The 27937-nt window shown below is 26.8% G+C and overlaps 1 protein-coding gene across 1 annotated transcript; it reads right to left on the bottom strand.

Annotated features, from left to right (window-relative positions):
• Positions 1 to 6397: 6397 nt before the first annotated feature.
• LOC130674286 (calsyntenin-1) lies at positions 6398 to 26327 on the bottom strand. Its single transcript, XM_057479580.1, has 4 exons — positions 25981 to 26327; positions 16546 to 16825; positions 15472 to 16283; positions 6398 to 10260 (listed from the first exon to the last, which is right to left on the bottom strand). The coding sequence occupies exons 1-4, from the start codon at positions 26081 to 26083 to the stop codon at positions 8564 to 8566; spliced, it is 2892 nt and encodes a 963-aa protein (XP_057335563.1). The 5' UTR covers positions 26084 to 26327; the 3' UTR covers positions 6398 to 8563.
• Positions 26328 to 27937: the final 1610 nt, after the last annotated feature.

The following is a 27937-nucleotide window of genomic DNA, read 5'->3' as shown; positions in this document are numbered from 1 at the left end:
TGACTCGTCTCTCCTCATTACCACTGGCTTATTTTTCAATATTTTTTTCCGAAAATTTAGCAGAATGTTTTTGAAACGATGCTTAATAATGTCACAAATTTTATGAAGTTTAATAACGAAGGTACTCTGAAAAAAAAATCACAAAAATATCCTCTTTTTTTTGTATCCCAGACCAGTTTCCCCCTTGAAATCATTTCAAATTGTTATGAATCAAATTTAATAAAAAATAAATGTTTTTTTCTTTGAAACCGCAATATAAATGTTTTTTTTCTTTCATAGAAACAGATAACGTCAATACTAAATTTAATAACTCGAATACTTGCTTTGATCAAATTTTTATTGACAACAAGATACCGTCATACGAGTATGTCTTCAACTGCTCTAGAAATTTCCAATAAACTCGTCAATAACTTTCCCTCTTCCCACAATTTCAAATAAAATTTTTCAAAAGCCAACTCCACTTCAAAATAATCACCAAATATATAAAATAATAATTTATCTTTTTCCGTTTGCCCTAAAAAACTTTTATTATCCTAAACAAAATATATAACCAAGTAATTAATAACAATAAAAATAAATTATTTTTATCAGATACCATATATTTTTTATCTCCAGAATTAAAATTCCTAGTACGTTCGTCTGCGCATTAGCCTCGCTAACTACTTTCATAAAAAAAAAAATAAGCGACACTTTAATCTTAATTACGAATAAAAAAATGTTAATTACTTTTTTTTCGAATGTACATCTTTATTAAACAAATACAGTTGATATCTTAGTAGTATTTATATATATATGTTTTTTTAATTAATTAATTAATAATATTAATATAGATATTTATTTTCTAGTCCTATCTGTGCAATTATATGCGCGTGTGTGTCATATTTCTTACAATTTTTTACCTTCGTCAATTATTACATAAAATTATTTTTACTCATGAGTAATTTCCGCTTTTACTTCAATTTAAATAAAAATGATTTATGAACTATGTGCGCCACTCAGATTTGAAAGTCGTCTAATATTAAAAAATTATTAAAAACCAACTGAATATTTTTTTTTAAATTTATTATTTTTTATTATGCACTTTTTTTTTCATACATAATTATTATATAATTAATTAGTTTTATTAATCACCATGATAATTAAATTCCTTAACCGTGCTATTAATATATTTTTATTTATTTTCTTATAATTAAAATACGATTAATCTTTTTTTTTTATTTTTATTTTTTATTTGTTATTTTTTTTTATTTGTAGGAGGGAATATTCAAGTCAGCTCGCGGTAATGTTTCAATATCGGCTATTTATTATTTATTATAAATCTGATATATTTAATTATTATTTTCAAAATTAATTTTTACGCAAATAAAAAATAAAAAAAAAAAATAATACTGTAGTTAGCTGACGTCTAATAATTTTTTGGTTTTTTTTTAAACAGTAAATTGTGAAAAAAAAATATTTGAAAAAATTGCACCTGTAGTTTTTTGAATTTTCTACACGTGCATAATTTTAGTTATTTTTTTTTTGTGATTAATTTGTTGTAAAAAAAATCCGAAAATTTTTAATCGCCTGCTAACTGCAGGATGATAAAAAAAGTATTTTTTACAATCAACTGTTTAATTTATTAATTAATTTTTTTTTTAATTAACAGATTTACTAATTTATTGCACTAATTATATTTCAAATTATTTGATCAATTGATAAATTGGAATTTAAATAATAAATGAAACAGTTGTTGTATAAAAAAATAAAAATAAAAAAACATTTTTGCACGTAAAAGTTTATTAGAATATAAGCGTTTAATTATTAGTTTTAATTATTATCGCATTATTTGCAAGTAATTTAAATGTAATTACATATTATATTTATTAACTTTAATTATAATTATTGTTTGCTTGGTTTATTATTATTTTTAATTTTGAAACGCATTCGCTGATTAATTGTTATACATTTTTTGTTTATATTTAACTAAAAAATATCAATATATACTACATTAAACATTAAACATTACAAATTCATATCCACATTGTTGACAATATCTATAATATACATATATTTTATTTTATTTATTAATAATAATCTAATACAAATATCTAAATGTTAACTAGTTGCCATCATTTTAAGTACATTTTTTTTTTGTTTATGGTGTAGACATTTTTATTATATTATAATTTAACAGCAATTAATATACACAGTAAAAAATATTGTGTCTGTGTTAAAAACAGCCGGTGTTAAATCGACACAATTCTTTGTCTTACTGTTAAATTTTAAATTGGTCTACTATTTAACACTTTAAAAGTGTTACTTAGTAGAAAAATTTAAAGTATTAACATTTATTTAAGTGTTACTTTAAAATTAACACAAAATTTATGTTAAAAAGTCAAAGACGGTCACGGAGAATTATTATAAAAATGAGTGTCAATGTAGCAGACAAATAAATTTAAAATTATTAATAAGTAGAGTAAATAATTAAAAAAATAATATTTAAAAAAATGCACTTATTAATTTTTTAATTTTTTAAATGCGAATTTTTTATAAATTTTATTTTATTAATTAATTTACTCTATTTATTAATAATTCTAAATTCGTTTGATGTCTGGTACATTTACACTCATAAGTCAAACCGACATTTTATGAATTTCAAAATGAGATATAAATTGTATTTACTAAATATCAATGTTACAAAAATTAAATGTAAAAGTTAACATTTTTTTTTGTCTTAACACTGACATTTTAAGTGTTAAATTTACTTGTTGTATTAGTCGAGTTTTCAGTTGCAATTTTAACAAAAATTTTGTGTTGAAATAAAACACAGTCGGTGTTAAAAAATAACACAATTATTGTGTGGACCGATTTTAATACAAATCACGTTGATTTTAACACAATATTTTTTTCTGTGTAGTTATTGGAAAAGTTAATAATTTCTTTTTTAGTCTTAAGTCAAATTTTTTTTTTATTTACTCCATCAAAATATTTTTTAGATTAATGTATTTTTTTATTTGTAAAAAATAATTACAAAATTCTAATGCATAAAAATATTAAATAAATAATTGGAAATTCAAAAAAAATTCTTTATAAATTTTTTGAATTTTACAAGAAATCTGACAGTTTAAATTTCAATTAAAGTATTTTTTAAACGCATTAAATATTTTTTTTTTTAACAATTAATTAATAAAATTTTTTCATATGAATAGAAGACACCAAAAATTATTTAAAATTTTTCATGCATTAAATAAATAAATAAATAATCGAATGAAAATTGAAAGAAAAAATTTTTTGATCCAAAGTCGCTTTTAACATTTGATTTTTTTTTTAAATTATGGAAATAAATTGTATTTTTTTAAATAAAAATATAAATTATCTCATTATCCAGCTTTAATTGTCAGTAATTAAAAAAAAATTATTAACTTTGTATATTTAATGAATTTGTTCAGCATATATCTATACAAATGAATTAATACTATATATATATATATATTTTTGTATGCAAATAAAAGTAAAAATCGTTATCGATATTAAATATTGTTTTTTTTTTCTCTTCTTTTTAAATTGATTTTTTTTTTTCATTTATAAACTCTTAGTTGAATACAATAGAGTATCAGATTTTAATATTTGACTTTTATCTTTTATTATTTTTGCCCCACCCACAGTAGAATCGATTAACTTGCATTTGAATTTCCGAGGAAACGTTTGCTACTCGTAAAAAAAATCAATTTTTCCACTCACGATATTTTAAATAATATTATAATTATTATAAAATGCATTAAACGCTGAATAAAAAATTTAATTATCAAAAAAATATTGAAATGCATTTAAAAAAAAATTATTTCATTCGGCGGGAACTGATTTTATTCAAATTAAAATAATAAATACAATAAAAAATGAGCGTGAATGCAGCAGACATTAGACAAAGAATTGTTAATTAAAATTATTAATAAATAGAGTAAATAATTAAAAAAATAAAATTTTAAAAAAATGCGCGAAAAAATTTAAAAATTCATAAGTGTATTTTTTATAAATATTTTTTTTTCAATTATTTACTCTATTTATTTTAAATTTTAAATTTGTATGTCTGCTACATTGACACTCGTAATAAAAAAACTGTTTTCAATTTATGAAATAATTAATTCTCATTAATTTATTATTATTATTTTATGTATTTAAAAATGGACAGTGCGTCCTTATAAAAATGATATGATATGCATATTTAAAAAATAAATTTGTTTTATGACATTATTATATTAATGTATAATATAATAATATTGATAGTCATACACAAAAAAATAATTATAATTATATATTAATAGGACATTATATTAATGAAATGAAGTTATACATATATATTTAATCCATTCATTGGTGAGATAAAAAATAATAAAATAAAGGATGGATGTAAAAAACGTAAAATGATTAAAGAATAAAAATGAACACTCAGGTTTTATTTGTTCGTGTAAATGTATAAATACTTTAGAAAAAGTTATGAACGGATATAAATGTATATGTAGGTATATATTACATACATACATGTATATGCATGTATGGATGTATATATAATTTTATGTATGTATCTAATAATAATAATTTCATTTTTCATGGCATTAATGGATTATACGTTAAATGTATATACATGCACACACGCGCATATATATACACATCTAATGTATACATGCATATAAACAGTACTGTTATCTTTATTTTTTTGCTAGCTAGTGATAATGGAATAACGAAACTGGAACTCAGGTACTCTGAGATAAAGTTATGAAGAGAATATTATTTTTAAATATTTATATTTTATAGATATTTTAGTCGTGAAATTTTTTTTTTTTGTTAATATACTTTTAAAATTCACTGGGATATTTTAAATTATTTATTTACAATTACAAATAAATATTCGGCTTTAGAAAAAAAATATTAATTTTGAATTCACTTTTTTTCCTGCAATTTGTAAATAAAATTTTTTTTAAAGATTTTGATAATTTGAATTATTACTGAAGAAAATTCACTTTCATATGAAAAAATAAAATTTCAAAAATTTTTAATATTGACGAAAAAAATTTGATTTTCATTCACTGGGATATTTACAATTACAAATAAAATTAAAAATTTTTGGTTTTAGAGGAAAAACTTTGATTTTCCTTTCTCTTTCCTGCAATTTGTAAATTAAAAAATTTTTAATTATTTCGATAATTCGAATTATTACTGAAGAAAATTAATTCGTATGAAAAAATAAAATTTCAAAAATTTTGAATATTGACTTGAAAAAAATTTAATTTTCTTTCACTGGGACATTAAAAATTATTTATTTACAATTAAAAATAAAATTTACAATTTTTATTTTTACAGAAAAAACTTTAAGTTTAATTTTCCTGCAATTTGTAAATTAAAAATTTTTTAATTATTTGAATAATTCGAATTATTCCTGAAGAAAAAAGTTAACTTTCGTATGAAAAAATAAAATAAAAAAATTTTCAATTCTTTTTTATTATTTTTTTTTAAATATTGACTTGAAAAAAATTTGATTTTTATTCACTGGGAGAAATTATTTATTTACACTTACATAAAAATTAAATTTGTAAATTTCACTTTTTTGTTTTTAAATTCAAAATAAAATATTTTTCAATCAGTTGAAAATTAAAACAAAAAATTTTATGCACTCCGGAATCAAAGTACAAAAATGGATTATATTCCATCAACTATAAAAAAAAATACATACTAATTTTAATACTCAATAATAATAAAACCAAAAATAAAAAAACAGTACTCAATATATGCATATATACCCTATACACATATATGTATATGGATATGACATTATACCATACGTACGGTAAAGCACTATCATATATAAGATACCCGACAATACGCCATCATATATTTATTCATATATAATATATATATATACATATATAAATTTATATATACATATATATATATATATATATATATATATATATATTACTAACTATAGCTAATAAGAGTTAAAAGTATCACTTAAGAAGTAATACCGTGCAAAAATGCGAGATTCAACTCAAGTATTAATTAATAGGCAAGCGTTTGTTATTATTTTCTTTTGTTCATTTCATTTAAATACTCATTATTATTTTATTTTTAATTATTTATTCAATATTTTAAATATGGCCAAGGCTCTGCCTGTTACTACCAACACCGGATTTATTTAAAATAAAGGATTTTAAATTTCAATCCCACGATTGTTACCCTCATTAATTCGTTCCAATTAACGATAATAAATAAATTATATTAAAAAATAATAATTATCATTTAAATTGCGTGAAATGAAGTTTTAAAAAATATTTACGTGTTCGAATGGAGGACAATCGATGAGATAAATTTAGGTCAAGCGTCGATTCTCTTTAATGTAATTTCAAGTGAATCAGTCGTGTCATGTTTGTATTTTAAAAAATTTTAAAAGGATTTGTTTGTTTTTTTTTTCTCTTTTTTTTTTGCTTTTTTTTTTCAATAATAACAAGTACTAAAAAATTAAATTGCAAATACATTATCTCTACTTATACATTTAAAAGTTAAATCCTTTGTTTATCTAAAAGTAAATATTGAGGCATAAAAAAAATATTTATCTCGAGTATGAATTGTAAAAAGGCAATTAATTATATGAAACATTGTTTATTAGTATATATATTTTTTGTTTTTTGTTATTGTAAATATGGATGACTTTACGATTATTGATTTTAAAAATTATTTTTTCGCGTCATTTATTGTATTCAATCTATCGTCATAAGACGTGTGAATAGAAATCTAATTAAATAAGCGTGCGCTCTTTACTTATAAATTTTTTTTTAGTTTACGTTTTTTTTTAATTCGGTGCTTAAGCGGAGTACTAACTTTGTGGTATTTAATTAATAATTATTTTTTTTTATACTTAAAAATTCCATCTATAGGGACGGATATACGACGCTTCTACATCTCTTATCATTAATCAATCATCAATCATCATTTCTTTCCTTTTTTTATTTTAAATTTATTTAATTGTCTTCTCGGTTTAGTGCCCACTAGTCTAATCAATAACGTCGTAAAAAATAAACGAATTTCAGCTCTAGGTTGTATTTAAATTATTTATTTCAGGAAAAAAATACTCCGATATGATCATATGTTCAAGTTGATCAGATATTAGGTTATATAATCATTTATGGTCGTTTGAATGAAAATCTGATCAAATATGATCATACGTAACATCATACATGATCACATATGATATCACATATAATACCCCATCATATATAATAATACCTGATCATATTTGATGTCAGATATGATCGTATCCAATCATAAATGGATATATATGATCAGGTATGATCATATATAACATCATACATGATCACATATGATATCAGATATAATAAGTGATCATATGTTTTTTCGCTTTCGACCAATCACGCTACGAATAGTTTGGCTTCACATATATTTCATCTAAATTTTATTATAGTATATATGACCATACATGATGTCAGATATGATAATATATGACCACATATGATACTAGATATGATCATATACGATTGCCGACATGATCACATGTATTTAAATTGCTCAGATATTAGGTTATATGATCATTTATGGTCGTTTGAATAAAAATCTGATCAGGTATAACATCATACATGATCACATATGATGTCAGATGTAATACCCCACCATATATAATAATACCTGGTCATATTTGATGTCAGATATTATCGTATCTGATCATATATGGATATATGTGATCAGGCATGATTATATATGACTACACATGATATCATATATGATTTCCGTCATGATCAAATATATATTTAAATTGATATCAGGTTATATATGATCATTTATGGTCATGTTCAAATTTTAATCTGATCAGGTATGATCATATATGATGATATCAGATATAATACCCGATCATATATAATAATACCTGGTCACATTTGATGTCAGATATGATCGTATCTTATCATATATGAATATATATAATCAGGCTTGATTATATATGACCACATATACCAGATATGATCATGCATGGTCAGATAAGGCGATTTTTTTATATATGATCATATAAAAATGTTCATTTGTAATTATATCCGAGTATTTTTTCCACATATATTATTATTATTGAATATAAAATTTTTATTTTATAAATTTTAAAGTAAAATATCTCAACTTTAAATATTTAAAATATCTCAATTTTAAATATTTTAAATTTCCCGCAATATTTTATTATTCGAAATAAAAAGTTTAAAAAATATAATCCAATTTTTAAATGTATAAATACATCAATTCTTATTCGAAACATAGATAAAAGTTTTATCTAAAAAAAAAAGATTGAATAATCATTGAGATATTTTATGATTTCAAAAGTTATAAAATAAAAAGATTCATATTTAATAAAATAATAAAAATAAAGTGATCAATTATTCGGATCACTTATTTATTTTTTCAGTATAAACGTTGAGCTGACAAATGAAAAGGGCACAGAAGCAATAGCTTCATAAATATTAAAATTTAAAACAGAGTACTCGTCTTAATACCGTTATGATGATTTTACAAATGATTATTAAAGATACTTTTAAACATCACGATGATCCCACTCAAGATCATGATGCGGGGCATTGTGATGACGGGTATGTCTAGCGTGATTCAAGTCACAATCATTATCACAATCACTAGTGTCTAAATCATCGTCGCGAAATGAATCATCATCAGTGTCTGACGATCCAGATTCATCATCACCGTCATCTCTGTTCCCGTTATTATGTGATTCATTATTATCATTCAAGCGATCCATCGGATTAACAGTAATAGCAAGGGCAGAATCATCCCAAGCCATCTCAGTTTCGGTAGTCAATTCATCACCACCAACTGCACACCGTTGTTTAGCTGCCGACGCAGCTCCACGCACGCGTTTGAACCCAATAACAGCCAGGAGCATTAAAAATCCAATACAAATAGCTGCAATAATTGTTATTGAATGACTGCTACCACTAGCGCCAATTAATGTATGGCCGTCATGTAATTGACTCGTTGAATATTCATCAGAAGTATCAGCATGATGACGTGACAACTGAACGTGTCCCTGAATTGGCTCAAGTATTTTAACAATTGGTGGAATCTCCGGCGTTGAGTGTGAGGGTGACTGGGCTGTTGGTGATGCTGTTGGTTTTTCTTTAGGATGTATGACAGCCAATGTCTGGACGTACTCATTGCTAGCAAATCTACCGCTCAACTCAGAGCACGTTAATTTAAATACACGGTCAAGATAGTACGCCGGTTTACGATTAGTATAAGTTATCAAACGTATTAATTGTTGATACTTGTATGGTGTATCAGCACCAGATAATACGACACCATCACGATCAATTCGTGATGTTATTGAATGAAATTGATGTAGTGCATCGGTTGGTAATCCAAGTGATTCATGATCAGGATTTAAACTTGGATAAACACTGACAGCACATGCATCTAAACGTGCTGCTGTACCAGCAGTTACTTTAGCGTCGGGGAATATACGTACACCTAAACGAAAATCAGCATATTCACGTGCAACATACGCAGTACCATTAACAGTTATACCAGGACGTGGTGGTGGTAATACTGTAACATATGATTGCACTGAGGGTATTTGTAGTGGATGTGATTCACTGCCTTCACATACAATTGTTGTGTCAATACGGAAATTACGTCGTCCAGGTGTTGGAAAACGACGAGTATTTGTGTAGCCAACACGACGCAGTAGTATTTCAACGTTTGTATGATTGTCACCGTCAATACGTACTTCTGTTAAGTCGGAATTTGTACGTAATTGTGTACCTGGCTGTAATAATTCCATAGACGGTATGTGTATACCCTCTTGACAACGACGTAAACAGGTCAATACTTGTGATTTTTCATTCCGTCCTACTAAGACAGATAAACCAGCTAAATAACCACGGAAATGATGTTTTGTTTTGTTATCTGTTCCCTGCCAACAGGCACCGACTACAAGAGTTGTATTGACACCTTTCGCTGGATGCAATGGCCAGTCGTCTATTACCTCGGGGTTCTTTTCATCAGATGCCCATTCTTCGCCATCGACAAACAGTGATACGCGTGGAAAGTCAACTTGTACGGCGAAATGGTGCCATCTGTCATCACATACCTGGGGTAGTTTCCAACGCCACTCCGCTGGCCGGAAGATGTTGGGGTCGCCTTCAGAGAAATCACGACGTAGGAGGAGAATCAGACGACAGTTGCGGATGAAAAATGCATAGTGGTGACGGTTCATTTCTAAAAATACATTTATCATTTTATTATTATTACCCTTTTTATTAATGATTCTGAAGTTAACAGGCAATTAAAAATTTTAGGATTTTTATTTTCATCACCAGTTAAAAAATAAAAAAAATAAAATATGCGCATGTAGAGAATTTAAAAAACTATAGCTGCATTTTTTTGTTATCATTGTTAAATATTTTTTTGTTATCATTGTTGGAAAAATTAAAAAATTATTACACGGAGAAAAAAATTAAAGAATTTTTACTAAGTTTGAAAAAAAAATTACAATCCTAGATGTAATCTCAAAACGTTAAAAAAAATCAAAACTTTCACAGAACTCAAAGAAAAAATTACAGCATATTTAGAATAATAATTTCTGTTGATTATAAAAATTACTGCATTCAAAATAAAATTTACTAGCGACGAAATAAAAATTATAATGTACCAATACTTTTTCCTATTGTACTGAGTAAATATTAGTTAAACAGGGTGGCCACAAAGAAATGATTTCAAAATTCCCTGATATTTCCCGATTTTCCAGTAAAGTTTTTCACATTTTTCCCGGATTTAGAAATTTCATTCGTATCATTTAGATATTCAAAGTTTTTATTATATTTTCATTTTTAATAATTAACTTTGATAATTAAATCATGTGAGAAACCAGAAAAAATGGCAATGAAATGAATTAATATTGTCTACTTTTGATTATTCGATGTTAAAAATGTATAAGTTAAAATATTTAATAAGAAATTTTATAATTTAAATAAATTAAAAATACACTGGTTACAAAAATTACGGGATACTAAAAAAATTTCAAATTTTTTAGTAATTTTCAACAGTTAGTAACTCGAAGGAAAATGGTCGTACAATAAAAATTGTCAACGAGGAAGAACCGTCAGTAAAGCACCCCTAGCGCTTTCGCGCTTGAGATGTGCAAAAAAAGTCAAACGGTAGCTTTAAGGGTCTAGTTTTTTGATCTGGGTCTTTAATTATTTTTATTATGCACGGTTCCGGAGCAATTAAAAATCAATTTCAGATAAGCAAAAATTTGGTCAATATCTTTTTCGATAGTTTTCTTAAAATTACTCCGGAACCGCACATAATAAAGAAATTTAAAGACTAGATCGGAAAACTAGACACTTGAAGCTATAATTTGCCTTTTTTGTTTTTGTCGTTTGACCATTTTCCTTCGAATTACAACCTGTTGAAAATCACTTTAAAATTTGAAATTTTTCTAATATCCCTTAATTTTTTAAACTAGTGTATAATTGAAAATTTTTTAAATTTTGAACTGTTACAATTTAATTCCCGGATACTTTTCGAAATTCCCTGACATTTCCATGATATTTCCCGGTTGCATTAAATTCCCTGATAATTCCCGATTTTCCCAATTCGTGTCCACCCGGTTTAACTATTTTTATATGAATAAGTAAATATTTATTTTTTCCAAGTGAAATCTTAACGAAGCTTTAATGTAATTTTTACAGTTAACTTGAATTTTTTACAAATGACAGTAATTTTTTATGTTTATTGTAATTTTTAATTTTAGATAAAATTTTTTAATGTCGAATGATAATTATTATAGAATTTAAAATAATATTTTTGTTGATATAATTGTACTTTTTATTTAGTGTGATAAAAGCGTTTTAGTTTTAAATAAAATAAAAATTACAACTTGAAATAAAAATTATTAATATTGTGAGCAATTTTTGAATTTTTTAAGTAATTGTCTCTACTTAGGATCGTAATTATTATGATAAGTGAAAATTACAATCTAGATATTAATAATTTAAATAAAAAATTAATTTTCTACTAATCATCGTAATTTTTTTTATGGGTTGTCATTTTTTATTTGAGATTGCAAATTTTTAATTGTCGTTGTAATTATTATTTAATTTTGAGCTGAATTTTCTCCGTGTAGATGTCGGTCAACTTCAGTATCATTTTCATTAATTAATTAATAAATATAATTTTACTGGAAATAATTTTTGTTTTTAGTTTCAGTTTTAGTTTTAAATAAATTAAGAGACAGATAGTTTACAGAGAGTTCATCTCGAGTTGTGCTTTTTATGTTTAAAATTAATTAAACTGATCGTAGCAACTCGGTACGTACACTTTTCTTGCTAATAAAGTTCAAGACTTATGTTTGAGTTTAAAATTTTTTTAAAACCTTTCTCAACAATGTGATTAAATTTTAATAAAGTTTTTTAATTGTTTTTTTTTTTTATTCATGACTTAGTTTCAACATTTTTTTTTTATTTACGACTTTATTTTTATTTTTATTACTATTTATGTTGGCATTTTTATGAGTTTTTGAGAAAAGCAGGATTTAAAAACACTAAGGACAGCAAAGCTTAGTCATCGAATCGATAATCGCGCTCACTTTCGGTAGACTTCCCTTGTACACTAATAAAGCCGGACTTGGTAAGCTCCAAAAAAAAAATAAATAAACTGCAAATACTCTCTCGACACGATAGGCTTAATTAAATTTATGTATTTTTGTGTTTAATATTTTTTCCTGAGCTTTAGATTTAAACTTTTTTTTAAATTTTCATTAAGGCAGACCCAATACCCGGTCAGTTTCAATGAAATGTATATTTATATGCGATTGTTATACAAAATAACTATTGTTTAATTTAAATCCATCACTAAAAAATTTGAATATTTGAAAAGAAAAAAAAATGCATTTTAATCAAATTCCCAAGCATCGACGTATATTTTTTTTATGCAATATAAGCGGAGAAAATAAAATTTTAAACATTTATCAGGGAAATTCAAATCCTAGTGAAATATAAACGAATTGATAAAATTCTTTGTTGATTTATCTAAGAGATTAAAATCGATAGAATGTCTTATTATGTTGTTTGCTCTTTTAAATTATCTGATCTAGTCTAGGTTTAATTTGTTGGATTTGTTGAACTAGTACTTGATCTTGTTAATATACACAGCAAACTATTCGTAATGATTTGCACACTTTTTTTATCTCTGCTTAAAATTTATTTTCAAACATTAAACGTTCATTTTATATTTATCAGAGTGACTCAGATAAGAAAAATTGTTAGTTCAAGAAAGATTTAACAATGCACTTTGTTTCATGGACTGATTGTTATTTTTTTTAACTTCCCGCGTGGAAAATTTAAATTAAAAAAAAAGAGAAATTACTTTTCGTTCCGATTTTCGAAAACTGAGATTTGAACAGATCTCGATGTTTTGCTTAGGAAGCTTCTGACTAATTTCGAGATGATTTCCAAGTGTAAGTATGTATGCATGTACGTGTATAAATATTCTATAACTTTTGAACGGATTTATGATTTTTTTAATTATTTGAAAAATAAAATTTCTGAAAAAGTGTTTTTCAAAAATAACTTCTCCTCTATTCTATGGATCGATTCCAAAATCTAATCAGCTATGAAACTCTACAAGCCGCGTCGAATGCCACCTCAACCATCAAAATTGTATCATTTATTCAAGAGATATCACTATCAATAAAAGTTTCAAAAAAGTGTTTTCTTCCAAATAAGATTAAAAACGTTAAATTGCTTATTTTCAAAAATTTCCAGGGTTAGAGACTAAAAACCTGCGTCGAATGTCACCTTAAGCTTCAAAAGCGGTCTATTAGTTCAAAAGATATCGGCGGTGCAATATTTAAAAATAACAATCGTCCTCATTTTTTCCCGGATGTTTCATACATTAAATTTTTGGTTTGATTCAAATCTCATTTAACTCTTCATCTTGATCATTTCTATTAGTTTCTGTCCCAAAACATTGAATTTATTAAGCATAATTGAGAGGAAAACGTTAAAAAATTATTCTCAGTGATTATTTTTAATTTTTTGAATTCTTGGAGATTAATACGAAACCTGATTTTTTATGTATCTGAAGATCGGAACGTTTTTCGCGCAACGAAAATGAAAACTGTGTAATTTGACTGCTAACGGGGTTGTTGGAGGTAGATTGCAATTTTCGGCCGATATATTAGCGCCTATACGAAACATTTCAAAATTTAGATCCAGTAGATTTTTTAAATGGCATTTTGGTTTTTTATTTTCGTTCTGCAGAAAACGTTCCGATCTTCAGGTACATGACTAGAGTCGGGATTTTAGCTTTGATTCAAAAATAACAATTAATAATTGATGTTGTCAAATTTTGGGTATTACGGCAGAAATATTGGTCGTATAAAAAAATTTTTTAAACAAAAGTTGTAGGAAATTTAATTTTATGAAAAAAATGTCTCTTATAATTTTTTTATAGAACTAATAGGAATTATCAAAATTTGAACCATTCATTATGAATCTTAATTTTGGAATTGCGGCGAAAATATTGGCCGTATAAAAAAAATTTTCAAATAAAAGTTGTTCAAAATTTAATTTTATAAAAAAAATATCTCTTATAATTTTTTCATAGGACTAATACGAAAGCCGTAATTTCAAAATTATGATTTTCATAATTATCAAAAATTTGAATCATTCATTATGAATCTTAATTTTGGAATTGCGGTGAAAATGTTGGTCGTATAAAAAAATCATAAGAGACATTTTTTTTTAGAAAATTAAGTTTCCTACAACTTTTGTTCAAAAACTTTTTTTATAATACCAATATTTTCGCCGTAATATCAAACATTCTAACCATTCATTCGAAATCAAGGCAAAAATCTTGTCCCTATACATGACTTTTTTCGAGCTTGAAAATACAAAAGTGTTCGCAGGTATTGCCGAGCTTAAAGAGCTCGAAAATGGCGGGGTTTCGGGGCTGGCCCCCAGGATCAACCGATTTCCATATTTTTTATTTTCAAATTTCATTATCTATAAATCTATGTTTAAATATGTATGTACTGCATAGGTATAATAGTTAAATATTAACAACAAAGTGCATTGTTAATTTTTTATTATTACGGTTATCATAATTAGTGTATATATTTATCCCCGATAGAGTATCAGGGATTTGCTCGATCGAATACTAGTACCGAGCGTTTTTTCATGATTGCCTACCGGCGGATTTAGTTTATTTCAAACATTAATAATAATTAAACATTTTTATAACATTTAACTTGAACTTATGATATTTCATACTTCAGCCTTAATAATTACGTATGAAAAATGAAAAGCTAACATTATTTTCTGTAAGCTCTCAAATTACTCTGATGAAAAGTGACCGGGTATTGGGTTTCTTACCTTACACTTTATCTAATTTGTTATAAAATAAATTAATAAGGAAAAAACTTACTATGATCATCAGCAGCACACAAAATATGTTCTTTGACATGTGGGTCTTGTCGTGGACGAGGTCGGTGTTTAATCCAAACTCCAATCGTGAATTTCTGAGCGAGTGCATGGTCAAGAACATCAGCAGGAACAATAGCCGCAGAAACGCTTCCGTCAAATTCAAAAATTTCATCAGCTTCACGGCCTTCATCTCGCGACAAGCTCGCAGTCCAAGGGGTAGTAGGTCCCGGAGTGGGAAGTAAGTCAACACTGTCACGAGATGCACCGCATAATTTACGCTGGCTCCTTACGCCGTAAGTATCACGGTCGCAACCCTTGCCAATGTGATCAGTAGCCAGTGTCAGTGTGGCCCTCAAATTACGCAGCAAACATGGCGCGTCGCACAACTCGAGCCGTGCTGAAGGTATCAGTGGCTGTGGTCCAGCACCCGCGGCATAATCAACGCGTTCAGGTATTCCGCGCCATCCAGGTGAACATACACGGTTTACTTTAACGGTAACCATCGCTGGCGCTGATTGTTTCATTCCACAATCGTAAGCAACGACACTCAATATATAATTGTGTGAACGTTCGTAGTCCAGTGGCTCTGTGTTGCGAATCGCTCCTTCATTGTCGATAACAAAAGGCTGATCAGCTGTTAATATTTCATATTTACATACATCCCCAAATTTAGGTGTGCAGTCACGATCTGATGCTTCAACTCGGACAACTTCTTCGTACAAACGACCCTCATCTACTGTACTCACGTACGCTGGTTGTAAAAATTGCGGCGCATATTCGTTTACATCAATTACTGTTATATGAACGGTTGCACTGTAAAAAAAGAATGAAAAAAAAAAAGAGTTTAATTCAAGTGACGGGAATTTAAAAATTAACTTTGATTCAATTTTATTTTATTTTGTTATCGAATATTTAATTAAAACAGAGAAATATTTTTTTATTTTTAGATACGTCAGTTTTTATTAAAAAATAAATACTTGTAATTAATAAATGTATAGAGTATTTATTTTAGTACGTAATATTTGGTGGAATAAAATAATGAATGTGAGTGTGAATGGTAAAATATAAGACCTACTTTTCAGATTGTGCACCATTGCAGGCAACAGCAGCGATATCGAATTTATAATTGCGGCGTTTTTCACAATTTAGTACACGTAATGCACGTAATACAGCTATTCCTTTTTCTTTAACAATAATCTCGAAAGGCGCATCTCCGTGGTGTTTATTAGCAATACGATATGAACATATTTTAGCTCCCAGGGCACGTATTTGCGGTGTTACTTCAACTAGAGTTTCGTTTTCTTTAACGAGTCCATGATAACCGCTGTCGACGCTCTCCAGATCCAAGTGAGGTACTGTATCATCAAAAGATATCATTATTACAATAAGTATATTATATATACACTAAGTATACTGTAGTTAGTGGTTAAGGATGTAATTATAGCTTTAAGGGATAGAGTAAGCAAAAGAAGTCTTTTTTTAGGATCTGCATTAGAAGTTTGACCTGAGTCAAAGTACAAATTCTAGTTTTGTCCTCAAAAGCTTCAATTCCTTTGATGTTTTATTCGCCGCTTAGAAAGTAACTCTACTTTAGTACTCAAATCCTCAATGAGAACTATGAGTTCTAAATGCGAATTTATCGATTTTAAATTATAAGACCTCAAAATCTTCGATGAATGAAAAGTTATACTTCGGACTTTGAACAATTTTAATGTACCTGAAAATCGGAACGTTTTTCGTGCAACGAAAATGAAATAAATTTATGTAATTTTACTTAAGAAGTAAATGGGGTAGGCTGCAATTTCTGGCTGACGGGCGAAACATTTCAGAAATCTAGATCCGGTAGATTTTTTACTTTTCATTTCGATTTTTTCATTTTCATTTCGCGAAAAACGTTCCGATCTTCAGGTACATCAATTTGAGATAGAAAAAAGGAGGGAGAGGATACGACGAATGAGACTTTTGAGGTTCAAATGCGGATAAAATTATTCCTGTATGTTTTGAGTAATTTGAGGCTCTAACCCAGATTATGTCACTCCAGTTTAGTCCTCAAGGTGGTAAAATTGGTCGCAACTACTACTTTGAGGACTAAATTAGGATAACTTTTCACTGTTGTCAATCTTAAAATTCAAAATTGATCCTCAAAAACCTCATTGAGAACTTTGAGACTTAAATCCGAATTCGTTTTTTGACTCGGGCGAGTTTCAATGCTTTTTAATCAGTCAAAACCAGCCAATTTTAAATCAGCGAAATTTAGCGGGTAAAAAATTGTTAGTATTTTTCTCTGGAGTAGAAAATGTTTAGTTACTGCACAGAAAAAAAGTATTTCTTGGCACAAGAAAAATTTTGTATTATGAAATGAAAATAAAAATTTTCGTACACTCAAAAAATTAAATAATAGAAACTACTAACCATCAATCCGATAGTAGTGAATATTATCTAGATGATTGTATAAATCATCTAGATTGTAATATTCACCATATTTATAATAATTGTTACAATCCTGTATGTTAACTAGAGTTAATTATTATTATCATTCTAAATAGTTATATTTATAATCCAGATGGTAACCGTTACCATCAGAAATTATAATTTTTACCATCCTGAGAGTAATTGTTACGAACTTTATTGCAGAAGTTATCAGCCAATAATTATTAGTTCTATTAAAAAAAATTATAACACTAACTATTTTTGCATTGAAAAACGTTCCAATCATTCTAGATGATTGGAATTAAAAATTAAGCATAATAAACACAATTACTTAATTTTCTGAGTGTAAGACTAGAGAAAATTTATTGACGCAAGAAATTATTTCTTGCCCCAAAAAAGTTTTTCTCGTTTCAAGAAAATTTCCGTTTTCAATTCATAATGCAAAATTTTCTTAGGGCGAGTAAATTTTTTTTTGCGCCAAGAAATACTTTTTTTGTGTACCTGCTAAATTAGTTTCTGCTTCATTTCTACCCTGTCAGAATTCATAATTGCACTCGTATTGCTTATTGTAAACCTCAGAATAATAATAAGTCATTCTAATTAACCAAGTTGTCAGTTGAATTTGTAAATGCTATTTGGTCCTCAATTGTCAGGCTTCGACTGGTTCCAGACGTTGAAACTAACTTCCAATGCAGGTCATTATGAAATAGTGTATTGTATATCAAGGAAGGAAAGTAGGGCATTCCAATGTGCGTGTGTAATTTTCTATTCGAGCCAAAGGCAAGGGTAGCTAACACGTGGCTTATAATATCCAACCTTTCTTCGTAGTATGCATACTTTTCATACTTTTTTTCATTAAATAAAAGCAACCTTTTAGTCATTGTTTGCAGAGAAGTTGGCATATGTGTAACTTATTTTCCTGTAAGAGAAAAATGCAACTTCCTACCGACTAAACAGGGGAATAGAACACGTTTTCAAACTTCGTGTGATATAGCGCCCTCGTTTTCGGCGTCAATCGATCTCACCCTCGTTTGAAATTGTCTTTCATTCCTTACCACACAATTTACTATTAGACGGAGAAAAATGTTCTATATAAATCGAGAAGCGATAAGTAATATAATGATAGTGATCAGTAAATGCTATTATTCTAAATAGTAATTCTTTAATTTATAATTAAAATATCAATAATTTTAGGATTAATATTAAAATTTATTGTCTATGCAGGAAAAATTAATATTTTAGCTTCAAAATCATAACTTAAACATTCAAAATTTTCAGCGCGTATTATAATTTTAAATGGCGCGTAAATATAATTTTGAAATTCCCAACATTAAAACCCAAATTTCGGGTTATAATTTCAAACACTTTTTCAAGTTTCTTTTTCTCTGTGTAACAAAAGAATATTTCTTGATTCAAAAATTTCTTTTCTGATATAATCATCAATAAAACATACTTTTGTCTCGAGCGAGTTTCTAGTTATTTCTACCCCTGTTTTTTTCTTAGATAAAAGCTCTATACGTGATATAAAAAGCAAAGACCAATGGACCATACTATAATCTAGCAATTTCAGCTTCGTTTTTTTGGAAGTTCTCATTTATTTCGGAAAAAAACGTAGACAAAGTTTCCATTCAGAATAAGTACAACAAAAAAAAATGACCTTTGCTCAGACGGGAGCGATACAGAGAAAAGAATGAACTGCTCTTAGAAATTATTCGATATTATTTACTTTTTTTTTAACTTAAAAATTATTGTAAACGAATAAAAAATTATTGTTCGTTTATTTATATTATGAAATTCAGTATCAATTTTTTTTTTTTTAGTAAAACGTTTAATTGATTAAAAATAAATTCTTTAATAAAAATGTTTACTTTCTAATAGTCCTCTTTTTGTTGAATGTAATTTTTGGATAATAAATCAATACTTTGTTTAAATTGGAAGGATTTATCTGTAATACTTCCGAAATAAAATGGTGTAAGTTTCTTTTAAATGGAACATAATAAATTAATCGTCACATGACGTTTTATTTGCACATGTGAACTTTGAAATAATTTGTCGCTGATAGTAATGATAAATTATTAAAAAATTTAAATTGTAATAAATTAGTAACGAGTTTGTCAAAATCAACATTATCGTGTTATTAAAACTTGAGATATAACTCTAGATCTAAACTAAGGAAATTCAAGTCGCGATAAATAAATTATAAGTTTGTCAAAGTAGTAATCCTATTTATATTTAAATTCTAGAGGAATTACTGAATATTTAAAGTTTAAAAGTAATAAAAATCGATGGTTGTTTATGGTTAAAACCACAGAATTTTTTTTATAGAGTGACTCATTTGTAATTGTTTAATATTTCTTAAATTAATGTGAATCATATTCATGATTTAAAAATAGCAAACTGACGATTTATCGTTCTTACAAAAAAATGACGTACTATTAAATAAATTTTTGAAAGTACACGGAAAGAAAATTATGGAAACGGTTCCCATATATCTATAAAATTTTTGAAACAGTTCCTCTAAGTATAGGAGTGCTAGCCATAACATTATAGGAATGGTTCCTATAATTATAGGAATGGTTCCTATAATTTATAGGCATTGTTCCTATAATAATATGGGAATCATTCCCATAATATATAAGAATAAACCCAATATTTTATAGGAATCATTCTCATAAATTATAGGAACCACTTCCATAACTTTATAGGGATGGTTCCTATAATAGTGTGGGAACTATTCCCATAATATTGTTCACATTCGTTACAATATTATGGCAATGGTTCCCATATTGGTATAGGATCTATTCCCTTACCATTATGGGTATGGTTCCCATAATGGTATGGGAACTATTCCCATACTATTATGGGAACTATTCCCAGATATTATGGGAACCATCTCTATAATAGTATGGGTACAATTCCAACACCATTATGGGAATTATTCCCATAATGCATGGCAAAAGTTCCCATAATTTTCTTTCTGTGTAGGCATAGAAAAAAAAGATTTCTTGGCGCAAAAAAATTTTACTCGCTCAAAGAAAATTTTTACGTGACCCAAGAAATTTTTAAAATTATGAATTAAAAACAAAAATTTCGTTAGGGCGAGAAAAAAATTTCTTGAGTTAAGAAATTTTTCATAGTCCTAGGAAAATTTTTATTTTTATTTGATAATGAAAAATTTTTTTTGCATCAAAAGATTTTTTTTTCTGTCTACAAAAAGATTTTTAGTTCGTCCGAAAAAAAAAATTTTCTTGGCGCACGAAAAATTTTCGTATTCAATTCATAATACAAAAAATTTCTAAAACCAAGCAGAATTTTCTTGGGGCGAGTAAAAACTTTTTTACGCCAAGAAATCTCTTTTTTTCTATGTATGAGTTAAAAAAAAAAAAAGATTTATGTTGACTTCGTTAATTTAAAAATAAAAAATGACCCTGCTTTTACTATCATTTATACTTCGATGTCTTCTATAAAAGTTAAAAGTAATTACTGATATTTATGTACTGAATAGAATTTGAGAACATTTATGTTCGCTATCTATGGCTTGCCATTAAATTTTACTGTAACTCGCATTAATATCTCTTCATGAAGGATCAAAATAAATCAATAAGTTCGTAAAAATTTTAAGGTTTCCGTACCGTGAAACGGCGTTCAATATTAAAGGCTACAGGAAACGAGCATGAGTAATCATCAGATAATTATTAACTATTTTCAAAAAAAAAACCTTCTGATTAACATTAAAAATTTATAATAATTTAAAATCATAATATTTTGAGTGCATCGTTTATAATTTACTCTGATAATTTCTCATTAAAAAATAACAGTATTGTAGTACTGAAATTAACAATAACAAATTCCAATTTTTGAAAAAACAAATTACCTTTTTTTTAAATACCAACTTTAAAACATAGAAGAGATTTTGAGTTCGTACATTTCGTTGTAAAATTAAAGAAGTTATATGAAGATATTTAGTTAAATTTTATGAGGTCTATTTTATAAGTTGTTTAAAATTTATTCATACTAATATCAGATTGTGTTTTTTTTATAAACATAAAAAAATATCCGGTGTCCGTTGCTTTCACTATCGTCCTTCAAATTTTATATTTTTTAAAATATACCACTTAGTAAACTATATTTCAAGTTTAAGAAATCTAAATCTTTCTAAACTTAAATCTTTTAGAGGGGAAAAAAAAATATAAATCAAAACTAATATATAAATATTTTTATTAAGTTTGAAGACCTCTTTTGATTCGTAGAATGTTAATTTTAAACTAAAAAGAATTAGTCTATTTTTTAAACTGTGACAAATCGTACAAAATTCTTTAAATAGCTTCTATCATCATCACATTATTATAATTATATACAGACGAGATAATGTTATTTATTATTTTGTTAATAAATATATTTATTGAGAAATTATTTTTTTTTATGAATTATTTAATAATTTATTTTTTAAAAAATTTTTTTAATAATTATAAATATCTATATATTAGGGTGGGCCAAAAAAAACTACTAATTTTTTTTTCTTTAGTTACTACACTGTAAAAAGAGCGGCGTTAAAAAGAAATTACACCAGTGTAGAAGGCGTAAATTGGCGGTGTTAAATTGGTGTAAACTGCGTCCGCTCAGAGTATTAACTTTGAGAAGCTTATAAAACCCAAAAATTATCTTGACACACACACGTACTCAAACACGCGCACACACACATACGCATTCAAACTCACGAGCGCACACACGCACTTAAACACGCGAGCGCACATTTCCAAAGTAAAATATTTTAACACCGGTAAAGAATATTTACACCGGCGGCGGTGTTAATTTTACACCGCTTTCGGTATTGAAATTTAACACCGCCAATTTTAACATCTACACCGCTTGAACTTACCCCGGTGATTTTTTACAGTGTATGGACTCTATCAGAACACTACTTTTTTTAAGAGCTTGACATTAAAATGTAAATAACTAGAAAGTTATGCAGAATTTGAAAAAAATTTATCAAAAACAATTTGTAGGAAATAAAATTGTCTACAAAAAAGATCTTATGACACTTTGTGATAAGTCTGATAGTTTCGCCAGAAAATTAAAAAGATCTCAAAATTTACTATAAATTTTACTTCAAGCTCCAATAATTTTTGAATAGATAAATTTATCAAAAAAATGATAAGAGTCATTTTTTGTAGAGCGTTTAATTTCCTACAAAAATATATCCTGAGATCTGTACAATGAGCTATTGCCGAGGTATAAAATTTCAAAATTCAAATTTTTTTTTTCCTTTGTTATTTAAATGGAAATCAAAAATCACGAAGAGGAAATTTTTCATATTAGTACTAAGAGCTCAAACTTTACCAAATTTTTTTTTTTCTCATCTTGAAAAATTAGTTTTTTTTTTGCCCACCCTAATATATGGGGCGAATTTATTGAAAATGAATAAATACTAATTAATATTTAAAAAACATTTTGCTTATCAAACTGAATATTTGTTCCAATGAATTGTTAAATCCTTTCATGTTAACATAATAGATGGCTCCATAATCTCTACAGCCTCATTAATTATTAAATAACTACATCTGTACAATGTATATTTGTAATAAAATATTCTGTACATTTAACGAGCGATAAAAATAATACTCCATTATTCAAAATGATCTTTAGTATAGTTGATGTAACAAGTACATTTTGTTCATATGTAAAGAATCGTTCACTGTTGGCCTAAATGATAATATCAAAGCTCATCAATTGATTTTCCCACGTAATAATGAACCAAAAGAGTTGGATATAAATAATTGTGAACCCAAAAGAAGTGATGTTACTTAAAACGATAGAAATGTTATTGTTCATTGAGATTTTATTTTAATAATAATTTTAAGTTTTTCAACAATAATGTATATTGTACTCTGTATTTATAATAACCAATACTAGTTATTTATTTTATCGCGACAACAAATATTGAATTATGTGGTGCACAAACTTTGTGACAAACATAATAAATTTATTACAGATAATTTGAATTAAGAAGTTATCGAGTCCCATAGACTGAAAAAAAAACCAAATTAACTTTTGTAAAATCAATAAATTTTTAAGTAGTAAATCAATAAAAATTATTACATTATTAATTTTATATTTAAGTTGAAGAATAATGTTCTTAGCAAGAAAATCGAAATTTAATTACAGTACTCCAAAAAAAAAAGATCAGCGAAATTGGAGCTGAGCTCAGATTTCTTCAATTAAAAAAATAATTTTGTATGAAGTCATCAAATTTTTGTACTAAATATATATTACACAGAAAAAAATAATTTCTTGACTAAGAAAATTTATTCTCGCTCCAAGAAATTTTTTGCTTTAAATTCACAATACGAAAATTTTATTGGGGCAAGCAAAATTTTCTTGAGCCAAGAAACATTGTTTCTAGTCCTAGGAATATTTTTCTTACCATTTCACGATTCAAAATTTTTTCTTGCGCCAAAAAATAATTTTTTTCTGTGTAAGAAGGGATTACAATATTTCTAAAAGTTACTTTTTCTCTCAGTGTACATATAGTTTTTGTACTTTAAAGAGAGGAAGGGGTTCGAGATACAATAAAAAGATGATTCCAAAATTAGCAGACAATTAAACATTTTAGGATTTTATTTTGAACAACTAAATTTGAAGAAAAAAAGAAACTGAAAAAATGCACATATAGAAAATTAAAAAGACCATAAGTGCAATATTTTTTTTTTATAATTTATCGTTTTTTAAAAAATCCAAAAATTATTAGACGTCGGCTAACTTCAGTATCATAAAAAAGAGGATATTTTAGTGATTTTTTTTTTCAGAGTACCTTCATTATTAAAATTTTTAAAATTAGTGACATTATTAAGCATCATTTCAAGAATATTCTTCTAAATTTTCATAAAAAAATATTGAAAATTAAGCTAGTGGTAGTGGGGAGAGCCGAGTCACCTAAAGAAAGTCTCCATGCGGTAGGCAGGATAACTCATGACTGCTTCGGCCGAAATAAAAAAACCAAAAAGATTTCTTTAGTACATAAGTTTATCTCGAATTTGAACGGATTTTTTTTTTCAATAACTACTTATTTTTTAATTAAACAAAAGGAACAACTTTTGTCAAAAATCAGGATTTTTTGATTGCACCTTTACCAAAAATTCAAAAATGAATATTTTGTTTATTCCTTCGTTCAAATCCAAGATAAACTTATGTACTAAAGAAATCTTTTTGGTTTTTTGATTTCAGACGCAGCAGTCATGAGTTATCCTGCCTACCGCATGGATACTTTTTTAGGTGACTCGGCTCTCCCCCCTACCACTGGTTTATTTTTCAATATTTTTTTCCGAAAATTTAGTAGAATATTTTTGAAATGATGCTTAATAATGTCACAAATTTCAAGAATTTTAATAATGAACGTACTCCAAAAAAAAAATCACAAAAATATCCTCTTTTTTTTGTATTTCCCTTTCCCCCCTTAACTTTTCGCGGCCTAAATAAATTTATTGACTTTTTGTAAACATTCGATAATCTCACAAATGTCTTAATTATTAACAAACATTCATTCAATAATTCCCCCAATGAAATAATTTTCTATACATCAACAAATTTTACTTCCCATAAACAAATCCTCATATCAGCGCACTTAAATAAATCCATAATAATTACTAATAATTATTATTTAAATTAAAATTTTCCATATGTGTAGTAATTGAGTAAGTGAAATGCAAATTAAATACCAAACTTGGGTATATATTGTGCAATGTAAAGCATATTAATTGAATCTTAACTTGTTTGACAAGTAATTAATGCAGGAATATAAAATAAAAATGGTTATTTTTTTAAAATTAATGCCGTATAAAATAAATATTTAATTTAAAAATTTCCATTAATAAGTAAAATTAACAAAAGCTATTGATTTGGAGTGGAAATTTTTAACAGAATCGCCATAACAGGTAACGAGTAAAGCAAAAAAAAATGATACGACATTATATGAAAAGGGATTAGGTTTTGTTGTGTGGGTGAGAGAAAGTTCTAAAATAAAACAAGCGAACTATGGGATAAATGGGACGGTAGTAAATTTATATTTATATATAATAATTACCTCCATGATCATTTAATGAGGTCGGTATTGGCCAGGGTTCTGGAGGAATTCCATGTGAAAATCCAAATAGTGTTAGCATAAACACTGCACTTGACACAAACATGTCTCTTGTCTTTTATTGTCACTTATTATATATTTAATATCTAGTTACTTTTCCTGTAACTATAACTGTTTAATTTTCCCAATAAATATATTATAATTTAAGAATTTAAATAAATAAAAAACTGTAGTAATTAAGAGCACATCGCAGTTGCACCTTAAAAACTTTTTTTATATTTTACTTGTTCTCGTTTCTCGTTTCTTTATTCGTCTGGTCTGGCTCTACTACGGTTTGTCTGCGACAGCAATCGTGGAGTCAATATTTTAGTAGAATATCGATTTGACGGAAATTTAGTTTAAGATTTTATACTAGTGGCGGCGCTGTTGCTGTCGCGAAAGGGCGCCATCTTGTGGACGACATTTCAAGTTACATTTTTAAAATTATAAATTTATTATTTTATTTGAATTATGAATTGTTTATTTATTATTGATCTTCATAATTTGAATTTTTGTTTATTTGTAATTTTTATTTTTTTAAAATCCGGTTTTTTAAATAAATTGAATTTTACGCGGTTTAATTAAATTTAAGTGGGAGAGTAAAGTTTAATATAAAGGGCGCCTGTGACCTTATTCTATTGACAATAGAGGTATTGTCTTAAATTTATGACAGGGATGTTAAGGATTAGAATGTGTGGTTGTAATTTAAAGAACAATGAAACGTATAATAGAGTTGTCATTACAATAAGATAATGTTGAAAGAAAAAAAAACTGTAATATTGTTCTTTTTGAATTTATTATTTAAAAAAGCAATGAATGGATTTGAGAATTTTGAATATTTAAATAAACAATGAGGATAAAATATGAATTTACATATTTTTAAAGTAATTTATTAGTGCAAAATTATTATATAGCAGTAATCCAAAAGTTTTCAGGTATTAGAGAATTTATTTTAGAGCATTGAAGTGATTTTTTATATGATTTCGTTTGAAGTGAAAAAGTAAGCGATTAGTGTTTTTGAATTTCCCGCGCAATGAGTGGAGCGCAGAAACGCTGCGGCGCAACGCGCGCGTGTTCAATAAAAGAACGATGTCTGTGTCTATGACCTATGACCCAGATTCGATGGTAAAAAGCATTGATAAGACAGATCCCGATGGTCCAGATCCCAAAAAGACAGAATCCTATGACACAGACGAATGATACTGTGGGGAGTAGAGACTCTATTCTCCATGGATGATATCGAGTTTATTTCTTATCGATAAGACAGTTTCTGTGAGAAATGTTTCCTCAAATTCGAATACTTGTGGAACAATTTTTTTTTTTTATTAAATACAATTTCATTAATAAAAATATTTGATTTATATTCAGTATTTCTAAAAGTATAAAGAAATAGTGAAAGAGTACATTATGCTGTGAGATATGCCAGTGGCTAGAAGAAAAACTATCAGAAAGAATGAATACTTTGATTTATTTTGACAGTTTCTACACTCGTTGAAGTATTAAAATTCATCTTAATGCAATAAATTCGCATGAATCGAAGAACGTGTGAGATTGAATCGTTGCGTGTCGAGTTTGCTGACAGTAGCTGCTGTAATTTCTTTCAACCCGAGTGAACTTAAAAAGAACAAATAATTTTATTTAAATAATAGTTTCTACTCTTGTTTGAAAGGATATTTTTTCCTAACTGATTTTTGTCTCTGGAGATCCCCCGTAATCAGAAAAAAGTGAATACATATATGTAAATTGACTGGCAATTGATAGTTATCTATATTATTAAAAGAATAAGGTAAATTTTATTCCTGTCATATCTATATTAGGGTGGGTTGAAAAAAAAACTTTTTTTTGTTTTTCTTAGCATGGGGGTAGAATTTGTACCTTATAAAAAAAAAAAATTTTTCAAGAAAAAAAAAATTTTTTTACT

This window comes from Microplitis mediator, chromosome 9 (assembly GCF_029852145.1).
Source record: "Microplitis mediator isolate UGA2020A chromosome 9, iyMicMedi2.1, whole genome shotgun sequence".
Lineage (NCBI taxonomy): Eukaryota > Metazoa > Arthropoda > Insecta > Hymenoptera > Braconidae > Microplitis > Microplitis mediator.
The sequence above is the reverse complement of the archived record's forward strand: the minus strand, read 5'-3'. Positions and strand labels throughout refer to the sequence as shown.

Excerpts from the sequence above, each read along its gene's own strand:
- LOC130674286 (XM_057479580.1), bottom strand. The coding sequence starts at position 26,083 with ATGTTTGTGTCAAGTGCAGTGTTTATGCTAACACTATTTGGATTTTCA. Across the intron at positions 16,284-16,545 it reads AATGGTGCACAATCTGAAAA|TGCAACCGTTCATATAACAG; the intron begins GTAGGTCTTATA and ends CTTTTTTTACAG. Across the intron at positions 10,261-15,471 it reads GTGTGCTGCTGATGATCATA|AAATGAACCGTCACCACTAT; the intron begins GTAAGTTTTTTC and ends ATGTATTTTTAG.